The sequence below is a fragment of the Gigantopelta aegis genome, chromosome 3 (assembly GCF_016097555.1).
Source record: "Gigantopelta aegis isolate Gae_Host chromosome 3, Gae_host_genome, whole genome shotgun sequence".
NCBI lineage: Eukaryota > Metazoa > Mollusca > Gastropoda > Neomphalida > Peltospiridae > Gigantopelta > Gigantopelta aegis.
The window spans coordinates 86,667,278-86,678,193 of NC_054701.1; the positions used below are offsets into that span (position 1 = coordinate 86,667,278).

The 10,916-nt window shown below is 39.6% G+C and overlaps 1 protein-coding gene across 1 annotated transcript; it reads right to left on the reverse strand.

The window, feature by feature from the left end:
- Window positions 1-5,761: 5,761 nt before the first annotated feature.
- LOC121366563 lies at window positions 5,762-10,816 on the reverse strand. The gene is made up of 6 exons (XM_041490954.1): window positions 9,957-10,816; window positions 9,343-9,460; window positions 8,876-8,937; window positions 8,006-8,256; window positions 7,046-7,116; window positions 5,762-6,726 (listed from the first exon to the last, which is right to left on the reverse strand). Exons 1-5 carry the CDS (start codon window positions 10,576-10,578, stop codon window positions 7,054-7,056), a joined length of 1,116 nt encoding a protein of 371 aa, XP_041346888.1. The 5' UTR covers window positions 10,579-10,816; the 3' UTR covers window positions 5,762-6,726; window positions 7,046-7,053.
- Window positions 10,817-10,916: the final 100 nt, after the last annotated feature.

Below are 10,916 nucleotides of genomic sequence, written 5' to 3' on the forward strand. Positions count from 1 at the left end.
TGCGAACCCAGTACCTACCAGCCTTATGTCCGATGACTTAAGCACGACACCACCGAGGCCGGTTACACCTATCCATTGAGTTGTTAAAACTCGCTCTGGGTGGGAGCCGGTACAGGGCTGCGAACCCAGTACCTACCAGCCTTATGTCCGATGACTTAAGCACGACACCACCGAGGCCGGTTACACCTATCCATTGAGTTGTTAAAACTCGCTCTGGGTGGGAGCCGGTACAGGGCTGCGAACCCAGTACCTACCAGCCTTATGTCCGATGACTTAAGCACGACACCACCGAGGCCGGTTACACCTATCCATTGAGTTGTTAAAACTCGCTCTGGGTGGGAGCCGGTACAGGGCTGCGAACCCAGTACCTACCAGCCTTATGTCCGATGACTTAAGCACGACACCACCGAGGCCGGTTACACCTACCCATTGAGTTGTTAAAACTCGCTCTGGGTGGGAGCCGGTACCGGGCTGCGAACCCAGTACCTACCAGCCTTATGTCCGATGGATTATCCACGACACCACCGAGGCCGGTTGCACCTATCCACTGAGCCCTCAAGAACTCGTTCTGGGTTGGAGTTGGTATCGGGCTGCGAACCCTGTACCTACCAGCCTGTAATCCGATGGCTTAACCACTGCTCCACCGAGGCCGATATGTCTTAGCTCCCTCTCGGACACTTAGCATCATAAATAATCAAGAAACAGATAAGCAACTTAATTTTATAACATGGCGTCAGTCTTGTGTGCATTTTTCCACTGGCTTTGTAATAATGAAGGAAGGAAATGTTTTATTTAACTACGCACTCAACACATTTTATTTACAGTTATATGGCGTCAGACGTATGGTTAAGGACCACACAAATATTGAGAGAGGAAACCCGCTGTCGCCACTTCGTGGGCTACTCTTTTCAATTAGCAGCAAGGTATCTTTTATATGCACCACTGCATTTCCACTAAAGTGTCGTTTTGCAATAAACTGCCTTTTTCAACAGAAAACGACTTTCTTATCATCTCAAAATCACTGTATGTATTTAACTGGCGAACAATTTCCCATTCCAAATGTTATCAATAATAAATTACCCAAAACATTTTTTGAGTTTATTGCAAAACGACACGCTAATGCATTTTTCAAAGTGTCGTTTTGCAATAAAGTGCCGAATTGCAATAACAATTTTTTCTTTAATTTCCCATTCCAGCTTACACTAACATGATCTCTGGGTTGAATTGGATACTCCAAAACCAAATTTCTCCTAAAAAATTTTTTCATAAAATTGTTTATCAATAGACTTTTGAAATTTTCAGACACTGCATTGTAGAGTGTCGTTTTGTAATAAAGTGCCACTCTACATAGCACATACTACGGCCTTTGATATACCAGTCGTGGTGCATTGGCTGGAACGAGAAATAGCCCGATGGGCCCACCGACGGGGATCCAACCCAGACTGACGGCGCATCAAGCGAGCGCTTAACCACTGGGCTACGTCCCGCCCTTTGCAATAATGAGTTTGTAATGACTCGAAAGATATTTGATTTGATTTGAAAATCGTTAAAAACAGATCTCATAAACTTTTAATCTGACAACAAACAACGTACACAACACAACATCGTTTTATTGTTTACAAAAAGCGAATAATAAACAGAAAATGTAACAATCTAATTAAAATTAGCTCCACAATTACATGTGGATCTAACACCAGCCAGCTGGAGCTCCTGTCCACCAATCAAAACCTTACTTGCAAACACTGCGTAGTCCCCAATGTCCAGGTAACATTTCGTCTGTAAATAATAATTTAAATATTGACCAATCACACTTCGCCTTTTATAACGTTATTTGGAAGCATACAAATTCTAAAAATATCGGGCGAGTCTATTTTAGTGGCCGCAGTACAGCGAACCATACCAATACGAACGGGGTGGGTTATCAGTCTTCAATTTTACATTAAAAATTATTTATTTATTTATAAAAAACCCCAACTAAATCAGTCTTCAGTTTTACATTACAAATTATTTATTGTATAAAATAAAACATGTTTTAAGGCATTCGTAATTCACACGAAACATGTCGTATACCCTCAGGATAATTCGGAATGTTTTCAAATTATTTTTAAATCACTGGCAGGATTCTGCAAGTAAGGTTTTGATTGGTGGACATGAGCTCCACCAACTGGCTGGTGTTAGATCCACATGTAATTGTGGAGCTAATTTTAATTAGATTGAAAATGTAACATCTGTATATTATAACAACATAAGAGTACGTTTTCCATAGAAGATGGCCTCGTAAAATTGTTAAACTTATGCCCGATTGTTTTATTCTTTGTACAATAAAATATGTTTTCAATCGACAGCAATAAACAATAGTTACAATTCACGATTTAACACAAAATGATTTATCTTCGATTATCACAAAATAAATCTGCATGTTTCTGTTTTTATATTATTTGCAAATTGTATTCATGCAAGCTAAGTCTTGTTTTTATTTATAATCTCATAATGAAGCTAAAAAAATAAAAAAATACCCTTTTGGATTTACATCGATAAAACATACGCAGACGTTACACTAATAAGGTTCTAATAGACCAAATCAATTCCTATTGCCGATAATGTTAACGTTTACTAATAAAACTGATATAAGCAGCGTATCAACACACCCAGGAAGTACAGCAATAGAAAGTGTGGCACCTCACATCTAATATTACCTGCAAGAAAATGGGGGGGGGGGGGGGGGGGGGTCACGTATCATTTAAGAAATTTAATTAATGTTTTTAATAGCAACCGTCATTTTTGCTGAAAATTGCAGTTCCATTTTTGGGGTACCCCGCATTAGTTTCAACCTCTGGTATATACTGCATAACAACTGTATAACAAATAAAAGTGTATTTATATATTGTCAATGGATAATAGTATTTTCACAAATAATCAATGGCACATATTACTACCAATCACACCCACAGCTGCTTTTACTCCGTAAATATACTAGTGGAAAAAAGTAACTGTGTATGGTTATCATGTTGATAAAAAAATAATTTCAAGACATAAAACGATAAAATGATCATATAGCATTATTTATTAGGCAATTAAGCAAAACGTCAATTCATTTAAAATGTCACAGCATCCGTCATTTCATCGGTATTGGGGATGAAAGACATGGGGGGTAAAAAAACAGTTCACAAAGTTAATAGCGTGTATGGCCACCGTTTGCGTTGATGCAGGCCTGGCACCGTCGCCTCATAGAGCCTACCAAATTGTTGAAGAATGCCTGGGGAATGCCGTTCCAGATCTGTACTAACGTCTGACCAAGCGCTCTCAACGTCAGCGGCTGGTTAGGCAGTGCACGTACACGACGTTGCATCTCATCCCAGACGTGCTCGATTGGTGCAAGATCGGGTGAAACCGCAGGCCACTGCAACACATCGATGTTCTGCTGTGCTAGAAAATCCATTACCACCCGGGCGACGTGAGGTCTAGCATTGTCATGCTGAAGCGTGATGTGACGTTGCTGTCCTTGCACAAATGGGATGACGTGAGCCTGAATAATGTCGTCACGGTAGCGTACAGCGTTCAAATTGCCATCGATGACCACAAGAGGTGTTCGTCCAGTTGACGTGATGCCACCCCAAACCATGACACTGCCTCCGCCAAATGCACGTCGCTCCACAACACAGGCGTCACTAAAACGTTCTCCAACACGACGATACACTCTTGAACGGCCGTCACTGCTGTCCAAGTGAAACCTGGACTCGTCCGTAAACAGTATACCCGCCCAGTCACGGTGATTAAAGTGCAAGTGTCTTCTACACCAAGCCAAACGTGCTACACGATGACGTCTTAGCAAAACTGAACGGACAGCCGGGCGTCGCGGACGGATACCATGTTCACGTAATCGATTCCGTACAGTTCTGGGATTAATGGCACGCAATCCAGGAATGGTCCGCGCTGTCAGACTTGCCGTTTGGAATCGATTCCCGAGGTGCACGAGTCTGATGTGGTTGTCCTGCTGTTTTGACATCACGCGTGGACGGCCTGCACGTTGTTGGTCTCTGACATTACCAACATGTTGATAACGTCTCCACAAAGCCTGAATAATGTTTATGTGTACACCAAATTGCGTAGCGACAGCGCGATGGCGCATACCAGCCTGGATCATGCCAATTGCGCGAAGGCGGTCATTTTCGTTTAGCCTGGGCATTGCTCTGCTACAATTTTCAACAGAAATAACCTGCTTTTCTGTACCCCCGGTTGGCATGCAATGACCCGACAGTTGAAAAGTCGACAAAAACTTGAAAAGTAACATGTTGGGAGAAAAAAATGGGAAAAACATGTTCATGTCCCAGAAGCAAAACTGCACGTGCAAATACGGCATTGACCCAGCTATTGTGTGGCGGTGCGTTCACTGGTAACATGTACAAAACATCAGGCTAAAATATTGAGCAGTTTTATTTTCATCCGATTTTTTAGGTTACACAGTTACTTATTTGACGGTGCACCTCGAACTTTGACACGGAACTCTTGTTTGGATAGATGCAGAAAATAAATTGAAATGTAATGAAATTGCAGAGGTTTTGAAGTTACTGACATCCAACAATTAATTTCGCTGGCTCTACTTTCCGACATACGTACCTTTTCCGTTTCGCAAAAAACCACTAATTTTACGTCTTTGCTAATCGTTTTGCATTACACTGCGAGAGGCGGGACGTAGCCCAGTGGTAAAGTGCTGGCTTGATGTGCGGTCGGTCTAGGATCGATCCCCGTCGGATGTGCAATTGGGCAATTTCTCGTTCCAGACAGTGCACCACGACTGGTATATCAAAGGTGATATCCTGTCTTTTGAATGGTGCATATAAAAGATCCTTTACTATATGTCAGAATTAGCAAATGTTTGGCATCAAATAGCCGAGGATTAATAAATCAATGTGCTCAAGTTGTGTCGTTAAACAAAACAAACTTTAACTTTGCATTGCGAGATAGCAAGAATTAGTGAAGTTATTCTAACAGTATTTAAATTCTGTTAGTTTTGTGTTTTATTTAACCTTTCAGTGAAATAGTGCACGTTCATCTAGATTACAACATAGTGATGCCTACATATATATACATAGCATACGTAGTAGTTTCAATTATATACAACTCTAGGTCGAATTAATACAGGTTTTTTATTTTCAAACTATTATTATTAGATGTGCTTTAGATCGTTTGAAACTAAGACGAGAAGACCGGTCTGCAGTTCGCTGCAGACTAATTGAAAGATTTTATGGAAATAGTCCAGTCGCAAATGCTGTCAGGGACTTGGGGACAATTTCACAAAACATAATAAAGATTACGTTTGCGACTAGCAGTTATACCGGGCATACATTTACAGGTGTTTGGCATCTATTTCACGAAGAAACTTACATCATTAAGGAAAATGGAGTATTTTAAGGACAAAGAAAATGAAATATGTGTATTTTTAACTATACTATGTTGTACTATAATAGTAATAAGAATTGTTGTTTAGACGTAAATTTACGTTTAGGGCCTACGTGCAAAACTAGGCCTACGATGTTTTGTGAAATTGGGCCCAGGTCTCGTGTTTATAATGCTCGGCACACACCAATCGATTAACGCCGATTCCACAGTTGCGTCGGCGTTAATGGGTAGGTGTGTGCAGGGCAAAGATGCGACAGTCGCGTCTAATCTCCAGTTTTATCTCGATTAGACTGTCATGTCAAGACAAGCAAAGACAAGAATTTATTTACACTCGGGCCGTTGCACAATGGCATAGGAGGAATATATAATACATATACAATTTATAACATTCACGTGACAAGATGGTTGATAATAAACATATACAAAGACCAATAAATAAAATTCTATAAGAACAATACGTATAACAAAAACTCTAAATGCATTAGATACATGTACATATTTAAGAACATCGTTATACACAAACCACAAGTTGGTGTTCATATAATATAATCTGGATATACATCATGTGTGGCCAAGTACGTATAAGCAAACATGTCATCGTAATAATAATTATATATTTTTGTTTTGTTTGGTTAGTGACGTTTAAAGTTACTAATAATTACATCGGCCGGTGTGTGTGTGTGTGTGTAAGTGTACATTTTCAGACTACTGTCAACTCGAGTCGGCGTTAATCGGTAAGGTTTAACGTCTTGTGTCATGGCGCATGCGTGTGACGTCATTACAATGAGATCATGATATCTGCTTCTGTCTGCGACTATCTGCGGTATTGTTCATACTGCATGGCAGCCAGACATTAGAAGAGTCATTGATTTAAGTAACCTGCACGTACACCAATTTTTGATTTTTTAAAGGTAGCCTAGATCTATGGACCCACTGACGTGACACATTTATCATTTTGCACCAGTTACGTCTCTAGCTGTTCCAAAAATAACTAAGTGATGGACGGAGGGGAAATTTTCATTTTGTAGTCCTTCAACCTGTACAATTTGTACTTATGGAAATACTATGAAAGAGACCTCTTTTATGAAGTCTTTGTTTACATTGATATCTTGATAGAGTTTATTTAATTTTTCTTTTGACATTTGACGCTGGGTACATTCTGCGGACCACCACGTGTCACAAAACAGTTGATGTGTAGAATATGAAGTCGCAACGATACACCTAAAACACACTGTGCGCGTACTATCTATAATGTGCAGTACTCGAGAAATCTTCTGAATATTTTCATGTGTTTCTTCACCAATCGTTTTACACTCATCAACACGCCTATGAGAAAAACAAACAAACAAACAATAAGACCATTTTTATATTCAAATGTTCAGTATTTTGTATGTTTTGTATCTATTAATAATGTTAACGGAGATAAATGCTACGTAAAAACAATGAACATATTAATATTATACAGCTACATTTAGGCTATATGCATTCGGCGTGTCATTTTTAGTTTAAAAGTGGGATTTGTTTTTGTTTTATTTTGTTGTTTTGGGGAACTGGTTGGTTTTTGTTTTGTTTTGGGGGGGGGGGGGGTTAAGAGGCGGAGGGAGTATATATTACTGTTCCCTGCTATTTACATATACATACTCACGTGATAGCCTACAACTCTGGTGGTTTGGGGCCTTGGTCGAGATGAATGGGCGGTAGATATTTTGGTGGCGCCTGGAATAAGCAGAAAACTGTACACGTGTTTTCGATAAATGTAATCAGTACTACATATTATGTGCGAAGAACAAAAATGCTACAACGGTCGTGGTATGTACTCTTCTACCCATGGGAAGGTGTATATAAAATATCTGTTGCTGCTACCGGCCTCGGTGGCGTCGTGGTTAGGCCATCGATCAACAGGCTGGTAGGTACTGGGTTCGGATCCCAGTCGAGGTATGGGATTTTTAATCCAGATACCGACTCCAAACCCTGAGTGAGTTCTTCGCAAGGCTCAATGGGTAGGTGTAAACAACTTGCACCGACCAGTGATCCATAACTTGTTCAACAAAGGCCATGGTTTGTGCTATCCTGCCTGTGGGAAGCGCAAATAAAAGATCCCTTGCTGCTAATCGGAAAGAGTACCCCATGTAGTGGCGACAGCGGGTTTCCTCTCAAAATCTGTGTGGTCCATAACCATATGTCTGACGCCATATAACCGTAAATAAAAAGTGTTGAGTGCGTCGTTAAATAAAACATTTCTTTCTTTCTTTACCCCCCCCCCCAAACTCACTGACCCACCCATCCCCCAGAAAAAAAAGAAGAAAAAAAAACATTTCTTTCTTTCTGTTGCTGCTTTTTGGTAGTTATCTCTCTCTCTCTCTCTCTCTCTCTCTCTCTCTCTCTCTCTCTCTCTCTCTCTCTCTCTCTCTCTCTCTCTCTCTCTCTCTCTCTCTCTCTCTCTCTCTCTCTTTCTAAGCATTGTTATGTTAGACACCTCATAGCCGTATTTTAGTATGTGCAGAGGTATCATTAAACACACATTCCTTTATTTTTTGCTACTATATTGTTTTCTCTTTATGATTCAAACAAGGTGATCTCTTACGTATATATGCTTAGCCTATACCTGAGAAGCGGTGCATAATGGCGGAGTGGAATTAGTCGGTTCAGGTAGTAACGACGGCATGGGCGTCAAGCTGCCGGACATCGTGGTTGGTGGTGCCAGGGGTGCAGCTATCGACACCGGGGGCACTGGGCTCATTTGGTCGTAAGCGGGACCGCTGTATGGTGGCAGCACCATCGGGTCAGGCGGAGCCTCGTCTTGATAGTTCGTCTGCGCTACAATCTGAGAGGAAGTGTCCGGGGCAGTCGGGTTTTCTGAGGGAATAAAAAAAAAAAATTGACGTTTGTGAAAATTTAAGGAAATTTATGTTTTAATGATTTGCATTAAAATAAATATGATTTGCATTTTTTTTTTATATGATTTAATAAATATATTTATTTTGCATTAAAATAAATGATAGTTCGTTTGTCAAATAATGAATGAATTACTTAATTAATTAAGTAATGAATTCATTAAGTAACTAATCAATTTTTAACGACATCCTAAAGAAAAAAAAAAACAGATTTGCTATTGGATGTCAAACAAAGTACATTGTATATTAATATGATAATTTCTATTAAAATAAAAATTATAGAATTATGTAAATATTACTTTAATTTCGATATACTGTGTCAAAATAAATGTAATTTTGTGGTGTATGTTTACATATAACTGTTATTACATAAAGTATGTGCACGCAGTTATTATTTTAAAATTCTCATAATGTTGTTATACATCTTGATTGTTATTTTATGGCATATGTTCACATCATTGTTATACTAGTATACGAAATACAGAAAATTCAGAGACTTTGGTCTGACAATAAAACAAATTACCGCAACAAAAGAGTTTTAAATTATTCAGTATTTTAAAATGCATTAACATGCGACCCACCATTTGTGTTGTTGCCTTCAGGTTGGTTCGGCTGGGGTTCCACTCGTCCTAACTGCAGAAATCTGTATCAGAATAAAGTTAAAGTTTCTTAAAGTTTGTTTTGTTTAACGACACCTATAGAGCACATTGATTTATTAATCATCGGTTATTGGATATTAAAGAATAAAGGCTGATGTGTGTAGTAAGTAATAATACCTTTAATATATAGCATATATCTTTAAATGAATAAATATATTAATATTATACGCACATACCAGTACAATATGCTTATTAAAGACATTTTTCGCGTATTAAATCATACTAAATTACCATTTATCAATCGTGTGTTTTTTAAATATACTTTACTAAAAAAAAAACATATTTAAAATAATATCCACAGTTACAAGTCGCTTGTTCAAAACAACCAAAAGTTCAAAATATACTCATTAATGTTCTCAGTACAAACTGCTTCTTTCAACCATACTCACAGTTTTTTCTTGACGAAGAGTCCTATAAGCACGACGTAGCCCAAGAAGAGGATAATGCATAAAACGCGGACCACCCACGCTCCGGCCTCGTCGACAATGATTTGTTGAATCACCGCGTCTTAAAAACAATAGCAATGAACAACACTAATTTAATAGGTATTAAAACAGTTATAGATCGGTTTACTTTCGGGATATGATTCATACTGTTAACGCTTGTTTTGTTTAACGACACCACTAGAGCACACTGATTTATTAATCATTGGCTATTGGATGTCATACATTTGATATAGTCTTAGTGAGAAAACCCGCTACATTTTTCCATTAGTATCAAGGGATCTTTTATATGCACTATCCCACAGACAGGATATCACATACCACGGTCTTTGATATATCAGTGGTGGTGCACTGGCTGTTACAAGAAATAGCCCAATGCGCCCACCAACGTAATGGTAGGTTTTACCGTTATTCAGGAATTGTTAGCAATTAATTATTTTTATTCCTTCCTTATTTATTCGAAAACAAGTTCGTTAAATATTTTAAATTTTAAATATTTGTTACCAAAATAAAAGTAGGCTTTTTTTTATTTTATTATCAAGTGAACTTTTGATACATACTGACAGGTGTGGCCATTGACGTCATGACTGAAACTCTCGGTCTCCGTGACGTCAAATCAACCGTCACAGAAGTCAGCGAATCCGTTACCCTGTCCTTCTCAGTCGTCTCCCAGGTTACATCCTTATCACGTGACGTTCCCTTGCTTTCATCGTCATCAGACGTCACACCTGGGACACTCGCGGAGTCGCTAGTAATATCCGTGTCCCCTGGTGTACTTGCTGGCAGTGTGATGATCTCGCTGCACCAAGGGATGATCAGAAGTACGTAAGCTTCTGAGGTCTTCTCAGGAACTCCGCCGTCTGAGAGAACGAGCTTCAGGAAGACCTGTAGCGGCTCTCCTTTGCTGGGCGAAGCTGGGCGAGTTTTCAGGACCAGCGCGCCAACTCCAGAGTTTGTGACAGCGTCAACATACATGCTTGGAGTCTGCACCCTCAGCTCAAAGTCTGCAGTTGCGTCTTCATCCTTCAGGGTGAATTCCAGAACGCTGTATCCAATTCCAATATCACAACTCACCAACCTTTTGTAGAAACTCTTGTCAAACGATGGAGCAAACTCGTTGTCATCTGTTATATATAGCTTTAGCTTTCCGGTGATGTTAGCTTCCGGGTTGTTCTTTAGCATGGCTTGTATTTGTACGGAAAAATAAGGCGCGTTGCCTGGTAACACTTCTCTGTCGAGGACGGCGTTTAGGATTACATTCCCGGATGTAGGCTCCACCCTGAACGTGTTGGAAGCGTCCTGTCCTTCGTCTAAACAAGAACAACGAAACGAATAACAACATTACTATAAAGTCGTATATAGCAACGCATAAAAGAACGGAATAGTTGTTTAATGACACCTCGGCATATTTTAAACCTGAGGTAAGATGGTCACAGGAGACAAGCACATATCGTGGTTGGAGAGACAAGGACTGGGCGGTGGAGGTGGACATCAAAAGAAGTTGAAAGATAGGAGGAGTT

Bases quoted from the DNA above. Each gene is read 5' to 3' on its own strand.
- LOC121366563 (XM_041490954.1), bottom strand. From the start codon at position 10,578: ATGCTAAAGAACAACCCGGAAGCTAACATCACCGGAAAGCTAAAGCTA. The intron at 8,938-9,342 runs GTGAGTATGGTT...ATTCTGATACAG, and splicing joins CTCTTCGTCAAGAAAAAACT to ATTTCTGCAGTTAGGACGAG. The intron at 8,257-8,875 runs GTGGGTCGCATG...TTATTCCCTCAG, and splicing joins TGAAGGCAACAACACAAATG to AAAACCCGACTGCCCCGGAC.